This window comes from Nyctereutes procyonoides, unplaced genomic scaffold (assembly GCF_905146905.1).
Source record: "Nyctereutes procyonoides isolate TBG_1078 unplaced genomic scaffold, NYPRO_anot_genome, whole genome shotgun sequence".
NCBI lineage: Eukaryota > Metazoa > Chordata > Mammalia > Carnivora > Canidae > Nyctereutes > Nyctereutes procyonoides.
The window spans coordinates 76,973,887-76,996,811 of NW_026575146.1; the positions used below are offsets into that span (position 1 = coordinate 76,973,887).

At 42.9% G+C, this 22,925-nt stretch overlaps 1 protein-coding gene across 2 annotated transcripts; it reads left to right on the forward strand.

The window, feature by feature from the left end:
• The first annotated feature begins 263 nt into the window (after positions 1 to 263).
• On the forward strand, positions 264 to 19,275 carry ZNF180 (zinc finger protein 180). 2 transcript variants are annotated; one of them, XM_055309820.1, is made up of 5 exons: positions 264 to 483; positions 3,472 to 3,561; positions 9,424 to 9,498; positions 13,742 to 13,868; positions 14,922 to 19,275. In XM_055309820.1, the coding sequence occupies exons 2-5, from the start codon at positions 3,511 to 3,513 to the stop codon at positions 16,661 to 16,663; spliced, it is 1,995 nt and encodes a 664-aa protein (XP_055165795.1). In that variant the 5' UTR covers positions 264 to 483; positions 3,472 to 3,510; the 3' UTR covers positions 16,664 to 19,275. The 2 variants fall into 2 exon arrangements, with proteins under 2 accessions (XP_055165795.1, XP_055165796.1); XM_055309821.1 differs by lacking the exon at positions 9,424 to 9,498.
• Positions 19,276 to 22,925: the final 3,650 nt, after the last annotated feature.

Below are 22,925 nucleotides of genomic sequence, written 5' to 3' on the forward strand. Positions count from 1 at the left end.
ACTGCCCACGCATCGGAGCCTAGGCCTGGGCCTCCAGGTCCTACGTCTCCTCGCCCCGCAGAAACGCGGACAGACAGTCGCAGCTCCCACCATCTACCCCAACCCCAAGCGGCTAGCGGTAATCCCCACGCTCGCCTCCTGGAGGAGCTGGAATCCCGCCGAATCGCCGCCGGCGCCGTTGAGGCTTCTGGGAATTGTAGTCCCAGCTCGCCCAGCCCAAACGCACTTCCGGGTTCGGCCAGAAACGCAGCCATTGTCCCGCGCGCCGGTGCCTGCTGTCGCCGCGCACCTGGGCTCGGACGTCAGCCGAGCGGCCCTGTGGATGCCGACTAGAGCCGGGGGCCGAACTAACGTCCCCCGAGTCTGTCGTGTGCAGAAACGGCTCAAGGCACTGCTTAACCCGACCTCGTCCTGCCGCAGAGCCGTGCCGGTCACCGAAGCTGGGACAGGCCCGGCCTGGGCCGCGAGCCCGTGGACGCCCAGGTGGGTGAGGGGCGGGGCGGCACTGTGCGCGCATGCGCAGGGTGTAGGCGGGAACCCGGGGTTCGGAGTGTGAATGGGCGACCTCGGACCTGCGCGATCGGTGCTTCAGCCTCGGGTCCACGAAGTAGGTGGAGATGGTGCAGCTGGGGATTCGGGACTGAGGGCGCGTGCGAGTCCTTGATCAGGTGGTGCCCTTGTCCCAGCCTGAGAATGCCCAGGTTGAAGACAGGCCACATGCAGAGATGTGGGGACATCCTGAGAACCCCGCCTTCCCTTCCTGCGATGCCAGGGTGGTTTAGTGCAGGATCCGAGCACTGGATCCGAATCCCAGGATGATAGAGTACTCAAAAGCAGATCAGGAGGAGAGGGGCTCTGCTACTGTCCCTGCATTTTCTTTTCTTTTCTTTTCTTTCTTTCTTTTTTTTTTTTTTTTTGAGATTTTATTTACTTATTCACAAGAGACACACAGAGAGGCAGAGCCATAGCCGGAGAGAGAAGCAGGCCTCCTGTGGGGAGCCGGATTCGGGACTTGATCCCAGGACCCTGGGATCACGACCTGAACCAAATGCTCAGATGCTCAACCACTGAGCCACCCAGACGTCCCACTGTCCCTGTATTTTGAGCAAGCGTGTGAATAGGAAACATGAGGTGGGAGGTGAGATTCTGGGGATTGTCGTGGGGCCCCGGGGGTGCCCTGGATAGTGGAGAGACCAGGTTTGAGTTGCAGATACTTGCTCCAGAAGAAGTGGTGCTACTTGAACGAACTATCTGAGAATCACTGATGGCTGCAGACTCCTCGGTTGAAGGAGGGACCAGGGCTGGAGACAGGGTCTAGGCAGAGTGCTCCCTGCACGTGCTGGGGGTGTTTGAATGGGAAGCAGAAATGTGGACTGGTAATCCTGGGACCCAGGTAGGATAGTGCAGGGTCCTGGGGCATTCAAGTTTGGTGCAGACTTTGGGTTGGAGGTGTAGAATTGGCATCGAAGAAGGACAGAGCTGCAGCAACTGCATAATATTGACAGCTGTTTGGTAAGGAATCAGGGTGCTGCCAGCATGGTTATAATATTGGCATTCCCTGAACCTTTGCTTAGGGGCCATTCTGGTTGCAGGCATGAGAATGCCCAGGTTGGTAGAGAGACAGAGTATGGGCTGCAGATTTGGACCTAGAGAGGGCTGTACTCTGTGGCATCTAGGGGCTCACATTTGGACTGGAGGAAGCAAAAGGACCTGGTTGCCATGGGAGCTGCTCTGTCGTGAGCTTGAGAACCCCCAGATGGTGAGTGCCAAGTCCTGGGGCTGACTTTGGAGTTCTTTGATCACGCTACTATTTGGGTGTTCTGATATCCTGGTGTGTGAGCAGGCAGTGGGGCAGGTGACCCTAGAGGCCTCACAGAGGCTTGTGGGTATTTGAGGTATCCCAGGTATTGAGGTGCAGAGTGGGAGATGCAGCTTCTCATCTCAGAAGCAGGGACTGCACAGTACTCTCGGGCTGGTGGAAGGCCCAGGTCCTGGATGCAGGTTGCGGGTGTGAGCCTGCTCTGCGTGTGCCAGGATGTGCCAGCAGGAGGAGGGAACCTAGGTGGGTGGCCCGGTGCAATCGCTGCTGGAGCTGCAGGTTCTGGTCTTGGAACGCCTGGTATTTGGGCAGAACGGGGAGGCACGGGTAGTCCTAGGACCCTGGTTCTGCCTGGGGATGCCCAGGTGAGTGGAGGGAGCACCTGCAGGTTCTGGGCTGCTTCATGACCCCTTGTACAAACATATAGGTATTTGGACAGGAAACAGGCTAGAGGTGGGAATTAGAGGGTGCTGAGGTCTTGGGCAGATGGTGCACTAATCACAGCCTGGTGGTACACAGGTTGCTGGGAAGACAGGATCTGCCTCAGCTGCAGGTGCCCAGAAAGACATTTGACAGGAATCTGGGCAGGTGGGACTCAAGTAGGGACCACTGGATGTTGATGGAGGAAATGGTGTGTGCAAGTTCAGGAAACAGCTGCATTGTGAAACCACACTATAGTGTTTGGGAATCCAGTGGGGTTGCAGAGGTGTGGGTAAGAGGGAGAGATGGAGTAGGGTTGGTAAGATGGTGTGTGGGCTGGGATTTGCTGGGGGGCTGTTCTAGTCTCAGACCCAGGAATACCAAGTTGGTGCAAAGACAGCTGAGGTCCACATTCTGGGCCTCGGAGGGGGTGGTTTGTGCTGCTGTTCGTCAGGAAGCTCCCAGGCCCATGCCGCCTCTGTTGCTGATTCAGGCCTGAGGATATATCCATCTTGGCAGAGGGACCGGGTCTGAGGTATATGTTCAGAGCTCAGGAGGGTTTGTGGCTGGGTATCAGGCTGGTGCTGCTCTGGTAATGGCCAGTGGACCCCAGAATGGCAGAGGCACGAAGCCCTAGGTGCACCCGAGCTATGTGCGTATGCTTGGCTGTTTGAGTAGGAAGAGGGAGGAATTCATCACAGGTTGCTGGAGGGTCAAGCCAGGATAATGGAGGGGTAGGATCCTGGGAGGGCTGGGGCTGTGTCAGGAAGTATGATTCTGGGTCATCAGTCTCCAAAGCCCTGCTCCTTGCCCTAGGAAGAGGTGCTGGTTTAGGGCTACAGATTGACATCATGGCACAGGAGGAGTGCACACTAGGTGGTCCTCAATGTGCTGGGCATTTGTGAGGATCCCAGAAACCAGTGGGGCAGGGAGAGATGGGTGTGTATTGCAGATTTTGGTGGCTGGCAGAAGGCTGTGTTTGGGCATGACTTATGGTTAGGGGGTCCAGAGGCCTGCGATAGTAGAGGCACCAGGTTGGAGCTGCAGAGTCTTGGTCTGGGCAAGGGATTGAGGGACTCTAGGTGCATGCACAGCTTTTCAGGCAGAAACATTTAGAGGCACTCTTGCCATGAGGACTGCATCCTAGAAGTAGAGACTAATGCGGTTGGAGGGTGGGGAGGCTGCCACGGACCTATGTGAGGATGCTCCACTCAGGGCTTTTACCATTGCAGCTCGGGATCTCAGCCCCCTGCCTGTGCCTGGAGGAGAGCATGGAAGAGAGGGATGAGAAGCCCCCAGAGTCCATGAAGACCTGTGCACAGGTGAGCAGAGCTTCCCTTCCTCTAGGAGACCCAGAGCTGGCTCCCACCCATACCCCACAACCCGCCCTCTAGGCTTGGGTGCTGTCTTGGCTCTCTTTGCAGTGTTTTGGGGGCTTTTGGTCTCTGCTGACTTTTTACACTATACATTTTAGGAGGCTCTCTGCATTTCCTCACCATTTTAACCCAGATAATTATTTCCTGGAGGAATTTGGCACCCTGTATCAAAGGTCCCTAGAGTACTGATTCCCTTGTGGCCAGCAACTCCCAGTTTTGCTTGGAAATGAGTAATTGAAAAAAATATCTGAGAGTGTGCCATGCAAGAGGAGTGTTAAAGAGTCATGCGAAGACCATGAAATGGAATATGCTGTGGCCATCGATGTGATAATGCATATTTCCCAATGTACAAAGATACATACGATCTATATTAAGTAAATAGTGTTTAGAAATTTTTTTTTTTTTAAGGATTTATTTACTTAGGGAGAGAGGAGCATGTGTGAGCTGGGGAAGGGGCAGGGGGGAGGAATAGCCCTTTTGCCATTTTTTTCTGTTACACAACTGAACTAGCAACCTGTTCATTATAATTATTACTTTCATCACATACTTATTGATTGCCTAACCAGTGTTAGGCCCCGTGTGAGGTGCTGGGGAGAAAGATGACCCGAGTTCTCACAGACAGAAATGCGCTTCTGGTATGTTTCAAGGATACATGGGAAAAGCAGAAACCTCTTCCTTCTTGTAGTAGTCATATGTAGCTTCACACCCCAAAACATAGCAGCTTAAAACAACCAGCTTTTATGATCGCACAGTTTCTCAGGGTCAGGAACCTGGGAACAGCTTATCTGGATGTTTTTGGTGCTCGGCATCTCTGATAAGGTTGCAGTAAATTGTTGGCCTGGGCTGCTCTCTTCAGAAGGCTTGACTGGGTAGGAGGACTCCTTTGCCAGCTCACTCATGTGGCTGCTGATGAGAGGCCTCAGTTGCACACTACATAGACCTCTCTCCAGCGATGTACACAGCACAGCAGCCGGCTCTCCTGGAGCAAAGGACCTGAGAAAGAGAGAGAGATCTTAACTACACACAGCCAAGGTGGAAGCCACAGTATCTTTTATCTGATCTCAGAAGTGACACAGCATCACTTGTTCTTTTCTTTTCTTTTCTTTTCTTTTCTTTTCTTTTCTTTTCTTTTCTTTCTTTTCTTTTCTTTTCTTTCTTTTCTTTCCTTTCTTTCTTTCTTTCTTTCTTTCTTTTCTTTCTTTCTTTCTTTCTTTCTTTCTTTCTTCTTTCAAGATTTTATTTATTTATGAGAGACAGAGAGAGAGAGGCAGACAGAGGCAGAGGGAGAAGCAGGCTCCATGCAGGGAGCCCAATGTGGGACTTGATCCCAGGACCCTGGGGTCATGCCCTGAGTCGAAGGCAGATGCTCAACCGCTGAGCCACCCAGGCATCCCTCTTTTCTTTTCTTTTCCTTTTCCTTTTCCTTTTCCTTTTTTTTCTTTTTTTCTTTCTTCTTTCTTTCTTTTTTTTTTTTTTTAAGATTTATTTATATGAGAGAGACAGAGCATGAGCAGGGGAAGGGCAGAGGGAGAAGCAGACTCCCCACTGAGCAGAGAGCCTAATGAGGGACTTGATCCCAGGACCCTGAGATCAGGACCTGAGCCAAAGGCAGATGCTTAACCAACGGAGCTATCAGGCACTTCAGCGTCATTTCTTCTGTAATCTGTTAGTCACACAGACCCATCTTGATACCATGTGGGCAATGACTACATAGAGTGTGATTTTTAGGACGTTGAGAGGTCATTGGCCCTCTTGAAAGCTGGCCAGCACACTTCTGAACTCTGAATGTCCTCTACTAAATTTTAGTCATTATCAGAAGATGCATAAGTGCTTTGTTTGGGCCTGATGGGTATCAGTTAAAGCCCTGGCAGGGAGGGAAATCGAGGGAGCCCAAGTCTTGGCGCTAAATGAGGGACATGAGTCTAGTGAGCCAGGCTGTTGGCCATCAACTGAGAGATTTCAGTGACTTACACATTAGGAGTAGCCAGGCCAGGGAAGGCCCTGCCTGCCTTCAGGGCTTGAGACCAAAACCCTGCCAAGGGCGTGATAGAGCCTCACCTGTCTCTTGTTGGTCTCAACATGCAGAGTTGATCTTAAGTGTTTTCATTGTATGGAAAAAATCATAACTGTGAGATGCTGGACATGTTTTTTTTTATTTTTTTTATTGGAGTTCAGTTTGCCAACATATAGCATAACACCCAGTGCTTAGTGCTTATCCCGCCAAGTGTCCCCCTCAGTGCCCATCACCCCAGTCACCCCAACCCCCTGCCGATGCTGGACATGTTAATTAACTTGATTGTGGTACTTGTTTCACAGTGTCCACATACATAGAAAACATCACATCATTCACCTTAAATACAGTTTTTATCAAGTGTACCTCAGTAAAGTTGTAAAGTAAATAAGTTAATAGTGAAAAAAATAAAAGGCTTTTTTAATACCACTCATATGCCCCAAACCCTGCACATATGTCTAAACCTGTCAAATTCAGATAACTCAAGTTATGTCCGTCAATACTGCGAATACAAAGATGAAAAATACATAATTCCTCACAGCACTGAACTCAGGACCCAGGGGAGAGGTGTAGAGATGGAAGCAATAATACAGGGAGAGTGATTTTACTATTATAGTAAAGATCCGATAAAAACAGCTAAGAAATCCTAAGGGAAGAAGAGATGAGACGTTGTGCTACCAGAGAAGGCTTCCTGGAAGAGGTGGCCTGAATGATGAGATTTTGAGCAGTGGGCCAGAAGAAAGGAGCAGAATTTGCATCTGGCAGTCAACACTTGGACCATCTCTGGTGAACTCCGTGGACTTAAATGAGTTTACTAAATGTTATTACCATAGTCTCTGTGGTGGTGAGAGAGACCTATCACTCGTGTCTTCAGAAAAGTTTGTGTAATTGGGCACCTGGAGGGTCCCAATTGGTTAAGTGTCTGATTCTTGACTTCTGCTCAGATTGTGATCTCTGAGTCCTGGGATTGAGCCCCATGTTGGGCTCTGGGCTGAGTGGATTCTCTCTTGCCCTCTCCCTCTGCCCCTCCCCCTGCTTGTGTTATCTCTCTCAGATAAATAAGTAAATATATATTTTTTTAAGTTTAGATAATTGGGGGAATCCCTGGGTGGCTCAGTGGTTTAGCGCCTGCCTTTGGCCCAGGGTGTGATCCTGGAGTCCTGGGATCAAGTCCTGCATCAGGTTCCCTGCATGGAACCTGCTTCTCCCTCTGCCTGTGTCTCTCATGAATAAATAAATAAAATCTTTTTTAAAAAAGTTTAGATAATTGAATGAGATGTTCTGTGTTGAATACTCTGTGTCTGATGAAATACCTGGCCGATGGTTGGTGACAACATCTGGAAGAAGCTGCAGGAGCTATGATATAAATACAGGAGCTATTCCTAAAATAGTAATCCAGAGTGGTGAGAGTGAGTGAGTGTAGGGGTGTGTATGTGTGTGTGTGTGTTCATACACTTTGTGACAAGATGGCTTTTGAGTTGGTCAGGAGCAGATTCTGAAGGATAGTGCTTTGCATTTTGAGAAACAGGAGTACCCGTCAGTTCTAACAAGCAGAGCCGCTGGGAGCTCAGGGATTTGGTGCCTCCTGGGACCACATTCCATGTCCCTTGTCTCAGTGGGGGTTTACTAGCAGCACGAGTGTACGAAGTGCCCAATCTGCGTCAGTGCTTATTTAAGCACAGTGAAGCTGTGCTGAGCAAGAGACAAGTGTCCAGCTCTTCTGGAGCCCACTGTCGTGGAAGCAGCTAAAAAACCAGGTGTGGGCAGCCCAGGTGGCTCAGCGGTTTAGCGCCGCCTTTGGCCCAGGGTGCCATCCTGGAGGCCCAGGATCGAGTCCCACGTCAGGCTTCCTGCATGGAGCCTGCTTCTCCCTCTGCCTGTGTCTCTGCCTCTCTCTCCTTCTATGTCTCTCATGAATAAATAAATAGAATCTTAAAAAAAAAAAAAAAGAGGTGTGAGGAGTGAAAGCAGGAGACCGTGATAGCTTCAGCTGCTTGCTTGGGGGTGGGGAAGGACATGGACTTGGAGTTGACTCCGAGCAGACTGGTCTCCTTTTTGTTTTCCTTCTGAAAACTTTAACCCAAAAGGTGCTGGACACAGTCTTGATTAAAGGGAAAGGGCACCCGTATTCCCTGAGTAAGATCGTCCCAACAGTTGTGGCAAACAAGAAACATGTTGGAGTTTTGTTCCTACCAAGTACCTTCTGCGTTAGAAACATTAACTTTTTTCAGTTCTTGGCATCATTTCTTAACTGATCTCAGCTGTTTCAAAATAAAACAAAACAACAAAACAAAGAGTGCAATAATTTAAAACACAATCTAGTGTTTGTAAGTTTCCCTTTTTTGAGAAACTCTCATTTCCTTGGGCTTTTGTTTATATATATTATAGGATGGTTAACTTCTGGCCCTTACATCATTCGAATTGAATGTCAACCAGTTTTGTAGCAAGGGAAGACTAGTTTGGCATTGGCACATGTCAAGAACATGATTTCTCTGTGGCCAGGTTTCCATGCTACGTGAGTCAAAACTCGTGGCTCCCCTGGACCATCAGTTCTAACATTTTGATGTTGTTATTTTGGCTCTGTGAGTGTGGTTTCTTTGTTCTTGTTCTTTGGCACCTGGAGCTCTTTAGTAAAGCCCATGGGGTCACTGTAAGGTGGTTTAACCATCCTGCTGTTTTTGTGATGGGCAGTAATATAGGCAGCTTAGCAACTGAGCTTTCTCCTTTACACCGAGGCAGCTCCAGCACTCGGGAGGGAAGAAGAGAGGGAGAGGGAGCTGGGGCCTGTGGGCGCAGTGCTATAGGAAGACTGTAGCAGTGTAAACCCCACTGTGGGCCACCAGAGTGGGAGTCCTTAGCAAAAGGCAGAAGAAACAGTACAGAAGGTTGGGATTTTGGTTACATAGAGCAGTCTGAGCAAATAAATAGATATAAAGAGCCAGATATATATTACATATATATATATATGTTATGTATATGTGTAATATATTTTATATATATATATATATATATATATATATATATATATATATATATATATATATAATGTTGAGCCAGATATGGTATGAAATGGAAAGCAGTAAGGCTAGAATAAGATGTGTTGTTGAATTGCAATTGGAGGCATCAGCATGAATTTATAGCCTCTAATATATATGGATAAGTAGTTAGAGAAACAAAGACTTGATATCACCTGATTTAAAGAGGTGAGCATTTTTTGATGTATGCGCTGGCTATTTTTATTTCTTCCTATTGAGTTGCATGTGCATTTTCCATTGTGCCTTGTACTATTCAAGGTACCTTTCTTTTGCTGATTTAGAACAAGTCTTAACTCTATAGATTCTTACTGAGGGTGGAGCCTGTGTTGTGTGTGGTGCTTTTTGCCAAACATTTTATGAAGTTAATTTTTGGATCTCTCTTGACGATTCTTGAGTCGTGCAGTATTCTGTGTTATTTGCTTGTAATTCTGTGATCCAGGAATTCCGACAACATGATGGTACAGTTCTTCTCTCCCACATAGTGTCTGGGGTCACTCACTTTCATTTTGCAGGTGGCTGGGCCAGGGTCACCTGGAAGAGCCACAGTGCCCATGTCTGGTGCCTCGTTGCTCCTCTAGATGTCCCCTGTCTCTCTACATAGGTAAGCTTGAACTTACCAATGGGGACGAGCAAAAGTTTTGTAGGTGGGATGTGTTCAAATAGGTGGTTTTTCAAATCCTAGCCCTACTTACAATGCAAGTTTTGATTCATGACTTAGCTTCCTGGTTATTTTCCTTTTACTCATCTGTTTTGCTTTCTCAGGACTCTCTCCTTCCTCAGGAGATTATTATCAAGGTTGAAAGAGAAGATGCCGGGTCACTGGCCATTCCATCCCAGGTGAGTTGGCCTCTCTACGTTGAGAAATGTGCATGGCTAGTCAGCAGCAGGGACCAGGTTACTGAGCTGGGAGGTGAGCAAAAAGTGAGGAAACAGAAGTACACATGGATGACTTTTACAAAAACTTAGTTATCATCTCAAAGATCCAAGACAATAATAGCTGCAAGGGAGTTTGAGATCGAGGGTTTTTTGTTTTTTGTTTTTTCCCTTTAAAGAATTGAAAAGATCTGACTCTCTTTCAGTGGTTGCATGAAGAAGTAAGTGGAGAAAAAGGAGAGAGAAGAGTTAAAACTTCAAAGCAGAGTCTTTGCTTAGCACCATAGGAATTCATTCATGTGAACATGTTGGCTCTGCAGAGGAGGGAGGACCCGTACAGGAAGAATGGGGGTGAGGGAATTCTTCAAAGTCTTGGAAATCTCTATGAGCAATCAGGTTGTTATTGATTGGGCATTAAGGTGGGAATTGGAATGGAGAGGTACTTCTCCACTTGAGTGGAGAAGGCTGAAACAGTAATATTGGATTATGAGAGACAAGCAGCTTCAGGAGTTACTAACAGGGTTGTGGTCAGTCTGAAAGGATCAGTCCGAGATAGTGACCCCTAATAATACTCCATCCAGCTGCTTTTGTGAGTTTTCTTTCCCAGTGGCATTCTGGAAACTACATTCTGTAGATCATATATTGACATTGAGATTCGCTCTTGCAGTTAGGTACATTCAGTGAAAGCCCCATAGGGTGAGGTACTAATTAAAAGACAATTTTTGAATATGGGACACCTGGGTGGTCAGCGGTTGGGCGTCTGCCTTTGGCTCGGGTCGTGATCCTGGGGTCCCAGGATCAAGTCCCGCATCGGGTTCCCTGAAGAGAGCCTGCTTCTCCCTCTACCTGTGTCTTTGCCTCTCTTTCTCTGTGTCTCTCATGAATGAGTAAATAAAAAAATCTTTTAAAAAAATGACAATTTTTGAATATATCAGTTAGAAAAATTAAAATGAATGATCTATGGACTCTAAACTAAATAATTAAATGGAGAAGATGAAAGGAGCATTAAATGGGAAGGCAAAGAATATAGACCAGTGGATGGTAATACTAGATACTTGAATCGAGTACTGGCCCCAAACCATCAAAGAATGAGAAGAATAAGGGAGAGCAATCTGATTTAATCAGAGAATTCTGTCTGTGTGACTTGAGAGATAGAGTACTTTTTAGCTATTTCAAGGTCTGAGGTCTCACCCTAAGAGTGGCGTGCTGGGAGTTGGGCTAGTACTAGGCGTTGATGACTGGGAACATGTTACACAAAGTTGAGGCCATGTCCCAGCTGCTGACTTCAGACATACGTTTTAATTTTTCTATCCTTCGAGCTCTTCATCTGGAAAAAAGGTGCTGCTACTAGTATTTTTGCACAGGGGCCTTGCGAGAATTAGATGAATGATTTATGTAACATGCTTAGCTCACAGCCTGATACCACACAGGCTGTGCCTCATTAAGGCCAGTTAGTTTTAGGGTGCCTGGGTGGGGCAGTCAAGCATCTGACTCTTGACTTTGGCTCAGGTCCTGATCTCAGGGTCGTGAGATCCAGCCCTGCATTGGGTTCTGTGCTCAGTATGGAGTCTGCTTAAAATTCTCTCTCCCTGGGGCACCTGGGTGGCTCAGTGGTTCAGTGTCGCCTTTGGCTCAGATCGTGATCCCAGGGTCCTGGGATCAAATCCCTTTTCCGGCTCCCCACAGGGAGCCTGCTTCTCCCTCTGCTTGTGTCTCTACCTCTCTCTGTGTGTCTCATGAATAAATAAATAAAATCTTTAAAAAAAATTCTCTTTCCCTCTTTCTTTCCCCCATAAAATAAATATGTATATTTTAAAAAGTCAATTAGTTTTATATTATTTATTATCAGCACTCTACAGATCAATGTTAGAGACAGTACAAGATGAGATAATACAAGTTGTTGAAGTAGAGGATAACTCCGAGGTATTATACATTTTCAGCAAATGGGGGTTGGTGTTCAAGTAGTTGGTAGGACAAAAATCCAAGAAGTAAGGTAAATGGAGTGACTTTCAATGTAACTGGGAAGACACACACCCTCCCCTTTTGATGCCAAGCAATGATGAGAGTCTGCAGAGCCTGCAGAGGAGAGGGTTTTGAGTGAAATGTAGGTTTCCATTAACACAGGGATATAGAGGGAATATTTGGTGATGATGTTGAAGCTATAGATTTTGTCATTATAGAAGTAGGGGAGTGTTTATTAAAAGGAAATATGATCCGGTGCTTGAGAAAATACCTATAGATCCACATTCAAACATAGGTGGCAATGTGCAAATGATATTTCTGAATCTTGTTTGGGGCTAATCATGAAAACTTTTGAGGTTTTGGTGAAACATATAGGCCCCCACTTAGAAAAATGCAAGAACAGCAGCATTTTGCATGGAGTTATGTGGGATTCAGGGACTTTATCCTGTTCATGAAGCACAGCTCAGGACTGTGCTTAAAAAGTCTTTTGTGGTGGGAATCCCTGGGTGGCGCAGTGGTTTAGCACCTGCCTTTGGCCCAGGGCGCAATCCTGGAGACCCGGGATTGAATCCCATGTCGGGCTCCCGGTGCATGGAGCCTGCTTCTCCCTCTGCCTGTGTCTCTGCCTCTCTCTCTCTCTCTCTCTCTCTCTCTCTCTCTCTCTCTCTCTCTCTCTGTGTGTGTGTGTGTGTGTGTGTGTGTGTGTGTGTGACATAAAAAAAAAAAGTCTTTTGTGGCAAGTGGCATTCCACTTCTCTGGCCTTTGCTGCCTTTGGATAAGGACAAATCACCGTTAGCCCTTTAGTGGATCAAAATTCCTGCCCAGTAGTCTTGGAAATGAGTTCTGTCTTGCTTAGAGGAGGCAGTCCAAGACCCCCCTCTACATGACAATAATGACAGTGTGTCCCCTAAAGGCTCTACAGGGCAGCTGTGAGTGTGGACAACACACAACTGTCATCTCAAGGCTGAGAGTTAAAGATATAGGTTACATTGGCAGTCACTTAATTTTTCAGAGTTCTCAAATCTAATCTTAAAATTTTTCTTTTTAACTTAAATTGTAGATAATTAATATACAGTGCAATATTGGTTTCTGGAGTAGAATTCAGGGATTCATCACTTACATATGACACCCAGTACTCATCATAACAAGTGCCCTCCTTGATACCCATCACCCATGTAGCCCATTTGCCAGCTTTTGTCTTCTTGTTTAGTAAACTGCTAATAGCTTTTCATATATCATACAGTGAATTCACTGAACAATCCAATGAGTTGAGTATGATTCATCCTAATAAATAGAGATGGGATAAACTACTCTTAGAAGATTGATGGTCAGATTAGATATCTATTTTTAAAATTCAGACCTTTGCTTTTAATAGATGGGGAAACCCATCTCTTTTCCAAATCCAGTGCTCCTAACCTATATATACTGCCTTTCATCAAGGTCTACATTTTATTTTTTATTTTGTATTTTTTTTTAATAATTTTTATTTATTTATGATAGTCACAGAGAGAGAGAGAGAGGCAGAGACATAGGCGGAGGGAGAAGCAGGCTCCATGCACCGGGAGCCCGATGTGGGATTCGATCCCGGGTCTCCAGGATCGCGCCCTGGGCCAAAGGCAGGCGCCAAACCGCTGCGCCACCCAGGGATCCCAAGGTCTACATTTTATCTTCTATTTCAAGCATCAATAAAGTAAAGCCTGTGGGCCAGTTCTGACTCACCACTTGCTTTTGTAAATAAAACTTTATCATAATAAGCCACACCCATGTGTTTAAATAATTTCTGTGCCTGATTTCTTGCTGCAGGAGAGCTGAGTGGTTGTAATAGAGACCGTATGGCTTGCAAAGCCTGAAGTGTAGACTCTCTGACCTTTGACAGAAAAAGTATACTGACCCAGTTTTGTTAGCTTCTTTGGAATTTGGAGGGAATTCCTAAGGGGGAATTTTATATTCACCAGTGCATAATTAGAAGAAGCATTTTCTTCAAGGTGAACAAGAGAGAAAATAATTTATATCTGTTCTGATCTGGTATTCCTTTTTGGGCTTGTATAAACAGGTCCAGCATCCAAAACCCAAAGGGGCTTACGTAAAAGGCACATGTACACCTTGACTATAATCCTTTGGACAGTCTCAGGACAATTTCTAGGCCATCAAATGTTCTTGCTTCTGTTTGTCAAACTTTTCCTCCTTTGTGAACATTGGAAGAAAATGATGTCCAGCTGAGCAGGAATGTGTGTTCTGTTTTAGGAAGGAGTGAACTTCAAAATTGTGACTGTGGACTTCACTCAAAAGGAAGAAGGCACTTTGAACCCTGCTCAGAGGATCCTGGACAAAGATGTGATCCTAGAGAACCACAGGGACCTGGTCTCTTGGGGTAAGAATTAATGAAGTTTATAGAGCTATGAAGTTCAAAAGTCAGAATGATTTTTGACCACACACAGAGTGCATTTGTGCTTTTTATTACCCAATGAAGATTGCATTTTTAACTTGTAGGATAGCAAAGGTACAGCTTCTTGGTTATGAGCTTGTGCAGTCTTCATAGTTACTAAAAACCAAAGGCTGGGACCAAATTCTGCAGTGAGTTTCTTTTGTCCCCAGCGCAGACACCCTAAGTCCTATGTTGGTTCAATCTCCTATGGGAGCAAGGGGGTGAATATAAACATTTCCCAACATACATATCCAGGTGAGAAACAGACACTTAGGAATCATTACAGATATTGAAGGTTAATTTCAAAAAGCCCCATAGGGCATGCTACATATTTCTTCATCTCCCACTCCTAGTGGACTGTATACATTGCTGCCTTTTCCAGGTATACTCTCTGTTGCTTGACCTTGTAACCATATAGGCTTCTGTTTCTGAGCTCATCTCCATTCTCTCTCACTTGGAACCTCGGGAATCTATTGGGCCATAGTAGCCCCTAAGGCATTTAGGAAACCTGAGATACCAGCACCCTCATTGTTTTTCTTGGTTCACAAGGTAGTTTGCCCATGTCTTTCTGACACAGCTATGCTAGCAGGTTTCATGCCAGGAATTCCTAGAAATGTAGATGCTGTTCTATAGTTCAGTGAAGATGTGTCTAGCACTAAACAGGGTAGAAAGGACTCTTTTTTTGCCTAAGATTTGCAAAATTATTTTTGTTATTCTGTAGATTGTTCATGGGTGATCTTATTTTGGAATATGGAGATATTTAGTATCTAAAGTCTTTTTATTCAGAAACCCTGAATTTTAATATCATTGTACTGTTAGGCTGTGATAGTTCTCTGCTTACTGCTTCATCCCACCCTTCTGTTTTCTTAATCCAGGTTATAGGTCCACAGCTGAAAATGAATCCATATATATTTTGGATATTTGCTTGTCAGCTTTTTTTCCCCAGTATTCCAACTTCAACATTTTTTGGCTAGGATGTTTTATTTTGTTTTCTTCTAGATTTGACAACCTCACTTGGAAGAAGAGCATCAACATCAAAACAGAGCATTTTTAATGATGAACCATCCCATGGAGTGAAGTTAGAAAGATTGACAAGAGATGATCCTTGGTTATCTTCATGTCAAGTTCAGGATTGCAGGGACCAGTTGGAAAAGCAACAGGAAAAACAAGAGACACTTTTGAAGGAAATGGCATTTACTCACAGGAAAGCTATTACTTATGAGAGAGTCTATAAAAGTGATGAACTTGAAGAGGAGAGTGGTCTGAGTTCCAGTCTTCTTTCACCCCAGATAGTACCCATAAGAAACCATTTTCATAAACATGCCTCACATGTTAAAAAGTTGCATTATAATTCTATTGTAAACAGTCATGAGATGATTGATGACTGTAAGGAACTCTGTGAGAATAATGAATGTGGAAATCTTCCCCAGAACTTTCACCTTATTCAGTTTACAAGAACTCAAACAGAAGATAAATCCTATGGATTTAGTGACAGTATTCAATCTTTTAATCATGATGTACCTCTAAATACACATCAGAAAATACATGCAAGAGGAACATCCTTAGATTTTAAGGAATGTGGGCAAGTTTTGAACCACAGTATATCCCATAAGGAACAAGAGAGAATACCTGTTGAAGAGAGTCAATATGACTGTAGTAAAACCTCCCAGAGTTCATCGCTTGCTCAAAACATGAGAAACCATTCTGAAGAGAAACCCTTTGAATGTAATCAGTGTGGGAAATCCTTCAGCTGGAGCTCTCATCTTGTTGCGCATCAGAGAACTCATACAGGGGAGAAACCTTATGAATGTAATGAATGTGGGAAATCCTTTAGCCGGAGCTCTCACCTTGTTTCTCACCAGAGAACTCACACTGGAGAGAAACCTTACAGATGTAATCAGTGTGGGAAATCTTTTAGCCAGAGCTATGTTCTTGTTGTGCATCAGAGAACTCATACTGGAGAGAAGCCCTATGAATGCAATCAATGTGGAAAGTCATTCAGGCAGAGCTACAAACTTATTGCACATCAAAGAACTCACACTGGAGAGAAGCCCTATGAGTGCAATCAGTGTGGGAAATCATTTATCCAGAGTTATAAACTTATTGCACATCAAAGAATTCATACTGGAGAGAAACCCTATGAGTGCAATCAATGTGGAAAGTCCTTTAGTCAAAGTTACAAACTTGTTGCCCATCAGAGAACTCACACAGGAGAAAAGCCCTTTGAATGTAATCAGTGTGGAAAATCCTTCAGCTGGAGCTCTCAGCTTGTTGCACATCAAAGAACTCATACTGGAGAAAAACCCTATGAATGTAACGAGTGTGGAAAGTCTTTCAATCGCAGTTCTCACCTTGTTATGCATCAGAGAACTCATACTGGAGAAAAACCTTACGAATGTAATCAGTGTGGGAAGTCCTTTAGCCAGAGTTATGTTCTTGTTGTACATCAGAGAACTCATACTGGGGAAAAGCCCTATGAGTGCAATCAGTGTGGGAAGTCCTTCAGGCAGAGTTCATGCCTTACTCAACATCAAAGAACTCATACTGGAGAGAAACCCTATGAATGTAATCAGTGTGGAAAAACATTCAGCTTGAGTGCTCGACTTATTGTACATCAAAGAACTCATACTGGAGAAAAGCCCTTTACATGTAATCAATGTGGGAAAGCTTTCATTAATAGTTCTAAACTTATTAGGCATCAGGCAACTCATACTGAGGAGAAACCCTATGAATGTAACTAGTTTGGAAATCTTTCAGCCAGAGTATATTTCTTTTTTCTTTCCTTTTCCTTGCATTTCTTTTCCTTCCTCCCTCCCTTCCTTCCTCCCTTCCTCCCTTCCTCCCTTCCTCCCTCCCTTCCTTCCTTCCTTCCTTCCTTCCTTCCTTCCTTCCTTCCTTCCTTCCTTCTTGTTTTCTTTCAAATATCAACCTTTTGTTGTGTATCTGGAAGTTTGTTCCGGAGAAGAAAAACAATGAAGCACATATTTTTGCTTAGCAATTTGGTATTAAAAAATCAAACTTGGCTGTTATGACACATTGCCACATAAGTAATAAATATTGGCACTTTTCCTTGCAGAAAGCACTCTGACCTGAATCTGAGAAAATTACCATTAAATGGGCAACTCACTATGGAGCAATTGAAAGTGAGGTAGATTTCTTCAACAATAAAGAGTAAATGAGAAAGCAAACGCTGGTGGGCATGTTGAGAAAATTGGAAAATTGCTAGTTATTAGAGTCTAGGCTGGGAAACAGTATTTCAGTATCATTTTATGACACAATTTCCCTGGCAGGTAGTTTGTTATCTATTTTATTCAGCACTTTCTATTATATGTGAAGATTTCATAAAGATTAGGAAAATGGCCATGATATAAAGTGAAAAAAAATGCAGGCCAAGAGAATAGAACATTAATTTCTAGAACCATTGTAATATTTGTGTATGGATCAGAATTGAAATTGAAATCCAGAATGGTTTCTGGGTGTACCTATTTGATTTTTAAGTTTATGCCTGGTTTTCTTCTCTTTTGGAATGTTTTACTGTACTAATATGGAGAGTAAAAATGAGTCAAAAACAGAGTAAGCCAAAGATTCCCCTCTTTGACCATTTAGGAAAGACTAGGTGACTAGATAGAGATTGCTCAGAGTTCTGGGATTTCTATTTGGATTAGTTTGAGCAGGTCACTCCTTAGGACTTCAATTCCCAGGGATCTTCTTCATTGAAAATATTTCCCTGGGTATGGGGAACTGGAAATTTAGGCCAGAAGGGGTTCTATATGAGCAATTAAAAATATGCAGGCTGTGTAGAGGGCATGTTTTTATATTTCCAAAGAAGTATAAAGGAGCTCTATTTTAAAAAAAGATTTTAATTATTTATTCATGAGAGATAGAGAAGCAGAGACATAGGCAGAGGGAGAAGCAGGCTCCATGCAGGGAGCCTGTTGGAGGACTCGATCCCAGGACTTCAGGATCATGCCCTGAGCCAAAGGCAGATGTGCAATCACTAAGCCACCCAGGCATCCCAAGGAGTTCTATTTTAAGGGACCCCAACCCCCATGTAGTTTTGTCTCTTTTTTTTTAACCTCCTCTGGAATATGTTTCCTAAGTGAAAGTCTTCTGAGTGGGAGGGCACTGTCATGGCTAAGTGCTCATCACCTAAATTAAGCTTGCAAGAATAATTTTAGGTAAGATTTGTAGCTATTTGTTGGTTTCTAAGATGTGGGTTATATGTCTTTTCGGCCTTTGCCCCTAAATCATAAATTCTAATCCTGTGGATTATCATGGGCCTGAAACCTCTGATCCTAGAGAGTTAGTAAAAAGCTGAGAGTTGAAATGGGAGACCAGAGAATAGGGATGAATTCTCTGGAGGAAAAAAGAGAAACTGAAAGTGACATCTGATAGGAGTTTCCCTTAGTAAAATTCTGTCCCCATGAGATGACTGTAAGTGGAGCCATCTCTGAGGATTAGGCCAGAGTACAGCACACATGGCAGTGATTGAATTTCTGGGGAACAGTTGTTGATGGCTGAAAACTGGCTCTACACACACCCTGGAAGATCTTCAATCAGTCGGGGAATGGACAGATAGAGGAACAGCCTTTTGGAGAAGACATAAAATGGTGAAAAGTTCTTATTTAGCAATGGGATCTGACGAGGCTTCTTTCCCCCAAAATTATAGATAAAACCAGTGCCAGCGCTAGGATGTTTCATTGGGCATGTTGAATCTTACTTCAAAGGCAAGAAGCCATGATTGTACAAATGAGCATAAAGCCAAATGGGCTAAGAATGAGGGCCCTAAACATTTCAGATTTGGGAAGTGATTTATTACAAAGCAATCACTTCAGTAGACATTGAAAATGTTTAATTGAAAGTATGAAATTTTTAAAACTGCAGAAATTTTTAAGTGTGTGTCTATATATATGTGTATGTGTTTCTGGCCACCTTGAATATGAGTGATCTGTGTGCGCTAAATCATAAGTATAATATCAGTTTCTAAGTGGGGATTTAGGATTGCCAAGTGTATTGAAATAAGATAGATTTGATTTATAAATGGTAATTTATATCATTGGCTCAATAATTTCCCTTGTAGGAAAAAATTCTTTTGATTTATAGTTAATCAAAAATTCCTGTATCAATAATAAGTTTAAGGCATATGACAGCATGCCAAAAATATATAATTAAACTTTTGAACCTAAAATTTAAGGTTAAAAAGGGGAATCAGTAGCTTGATTTTAATGACATATGTATGGCATATGGCATATACAGTATACATATATATGTGTGTGTGTAATGACATATGTCTCTTGCATTAAAATTGTCTGTAAAATTCACAAAAATAAAGCTGTACTTTGCCATAGAAGAATTTATAGAGATTTCACAAGCTAAATTTCTTTCACCATACTCCAGTAAAATTAGAAATAAATGAAAGGTGACCAAAATGTTTTTAACTATTTAGATGTTAGGAAATACTCTCCTAGAACCAATTTTTCATTTTCCCAGCGTTGTTGAGGTATAGTTGTCCTACAGCACTGTGTAAGTTTAGGGTACATGGCATGACTTGATTTACATACTTTTTGAAAGGATTATCACAATTAGTTAACATTCATCATCTCATATAGATACGGACCATGGGTTTTTCTTTTCCCTGCTGCTGAGAACTCAAGATACTCTCTAGCAACTTTCAAATATATCATATAGCAGTGTTAACTATAGTTTTATGCATTCCTCCCACACTCCCACTCAGTCTTTACTACCTTTGCACTCTTCTCACCTTGTTTTGTGGTTTGATGTTTCAGCTTACTGCTAGGCTTGAAAAGATAAATGTGTTTTTTGTTTTGTTTGGTTTTTCTTTTTTGTTTGTTTTTGAGATATTTCAGCTGGAAGAGGGGAGATCCAGATTTTTAAATACTGTTATCAGATACACCTTTGTATTTAAAAATTTCATTTGAATTTTGCATTCCATCAGTAGCATCTATTCTGTATGTCTTACTTAACATACTTGACTAGACCTGTTAAATTACCTATGCCTTTGGAACTTTATCTTGAAAAATCAGTATTTTTTTCCAGTTTGTTGACAGGTTGCACCTGGACTGTTTCACTGTAGAAGACTCAGTGGATCACATCAGTAAATAGCTCATTACTCTTTACAAATTGTAGCAGCCAAAACAAAACAAAACAAATTGTAGCAGCCTGGGTTCTTACTTGGGAAGCACATGAGCCAACTCTAGCCAATTGGTTCAGTAAAAGGAGTTTATTGAAAAGACATTAGGTGGGTCCAAGAATTGGCAAGAAGTGGTAAGATCATGTTCAGAGATTTATAGACAGGAATGATTGCCAGAATTATGCTGTGGAGCCTATGAGAGTTCCTTAATGTTCCCAAAGTTTCTTAATTAATTTTCTTAATATATTTCTACATTGATTTCTTCTGATTCCAAGTCTGAGACAAGTGCCTAGGTCTTGTCAATCCTAAGCTGTGCCTGCACCTGAGCTATGCAGTAGTTTGAGAAGCCAGGGGCCACTAGCCTTTGTGTTCCCTGGACTCTGTGGTGTTAGGTGGGCTTGACCTTCTACTTATACTAATTAAATAGAGAATTTGTCATCATATAATTTTATTCATTTACAAAACAGCAGCAAAGTTTCCAATATAGCCTTCTCTTCCAATAGCCCTCTCTTCTGCCTAACCCATAAGTCAACATTTTCTTCACCTTCTATATTTTGATTTAAGTATGTGTGTATATATATATATATATATATATATATATATATATATAGCCTCCTATGTAACATAATACAGCTATCTCTCTTAAAATCAAAAGCATCAAGTTCTTGAAATTTGGATATTTGCTTGGGTTTTGTTCCTTTTTGTTTCCTAGGTTCTATGAGTTCATTCTCTGACAGTATTTGCTCAGGTCTGGATTGTTGATATCTATACCTTTGGTTCATTGCAGATCAGACAGGTTCGTAAGTTTTCTGACCATAAATTCTTCCTCTTGCTTTATATTTGGTCTGTCCACATTTTTCTCCACCGTTACTTGCTTTATGAACAGACAAGGACCATGCTACTCGTATGGGACGTTTTGTGGCAGGCTGGAACTTTCTGTGGGTGTAAGTACCTGGTTTGTCTGTACTTTTGAAAAACTTTAAGACATGCCAGTAACCTGAATTGGTTATTTTAAAAATTGAACTATAATTAACATAAAATGTTATGTTAGTTTTAAGTGTACAACATTGATTAGACAATTCTATACATTATTCAATTCAGTTTTCATCATAGTGTAGTCACTACCTGTCACTATACAATGTAAAATAGTAATAATATGTAGATATGATCATAAGTGGAATATGTTGAAATTTTAGTAGTGGGGATTAGGTTCAAAAGGAATCAAATCTATAGAAAAGCCAAAGGATATTTTTCTGATGAAATACCAAAGCCTTTTATTTGTATTCTCTGATACTACTATTCTCTACTAATTGTATAGAGATTCCACCATTGATAACTGGGTATACTCTCTGCTTTAGTATTTATGTTGCACTGGGGTAGAGGAAGTTGAAATCTCTTTTCGTAATCTGGTGATAGATTTTAGGTGTTGTTGATAGCATTTGTCATCTAGACCTGTCTATGATACACCCAGTTCCAAGATGTGTTCCCAAGAAATTGGACACCCAGTCACCACAGCTTCCCCACATGGTGCAGCTTGTACCCATGTATGAGTGCCCAGTTTGGCTCTGTCACCAAACGGGAAGATGAGATGACTACTGCTTGAGGAGTACTCTTCTCTGTTATTCCTGGACTAAGTCCAGTTGTATGTTTTTTAATAAAAGGAAAACTAAAGTTTCTAGCTTTAAATGAAACTAAAATTGTGGATTTGTGTTTATGAGACATTCAAATTTATCAGAAGACACTGAGTTAGAATAAAGATGTTTAGGAGATGGAGACTAGGTTAAAACTAAAGTTCAATTGGAATCAGCAACATTAGCACCATGAAAGACTGCACAGCCTCTTGGGTTACACATTCATCCTGGGGAACCAGCGATCGTGCTACAGTGATGTAGAACAAGGGTTCCTTGGTGAGTGGCTTAGGTTCTGGCAGAAAAATAGAAATGGGCTTTTAATACCCTGTGGATACTAAGTAAAGACACATTCAGAAACATTTTGGTGCTGTTACAGAAGCCAAAGGGACTGCTAGCCCAAGTGAAATTCCCACCAGCCAGACAGGAATACTGTGAGCATTGACAAACCTTTAGTCATGAACAGCTAGACCAAGGTAGATCTATATAGATCCATTGTGAGATGCAGTATCAAGAGTGCTTAAGAAAGGTACTTAGTCTGTGACAGTGATGATTTATGAGAGGGGTCTTCACATCAGTGTGATAAAACTACTAGGTGTCACCAATTTATTATTAAAAGGTTGTCAGAAGAGGTGGGTGACTGCCTTAACTTTAGCTCAAGGAAAACCCAACTGAAATATATTCTCTACTTCAGAGACTATCCTATATATTTTTATTTTATGGAAGAATTCAAGGAGTGGGTACTATGGAGGATCCTCACGGAAAGTCCCATCTGGTTCTTGTTCATTGAGTGGACATCATCAGCTACGAAGAGTTTCCAGATATTACAGCTTTTTTTTTTTTCTTAAAAGAATTTTGAAGATAGATGTTTCCAGGATTTTCTCAGGATGATGCTGAGCACATGGATCTACTTTTCTGCTGTTCTCCTCACCTGTTCTTCACAGACACAATATTACTGTTTCCAACATCACATCTTCATACAGTGAACATCCTAAGCAGGAAGGCAGGGATTTCCTTTTTGTCAGGAAGAAACATCTTCCCCATGGTCACCCCAGAACATTTGACCTAAATAATGTAGCCACCCTTCCTACAAGGAGGGTTCAGAAAGTGAGCATCTGACATTTTCAGCTCTGATTATGGAAGATACGTAACTCAGACAACACCAGATAGAAATAGGGCTATTGTAGACATTGTCCGTATTTTGTTTATCGTGGACACAGTCTT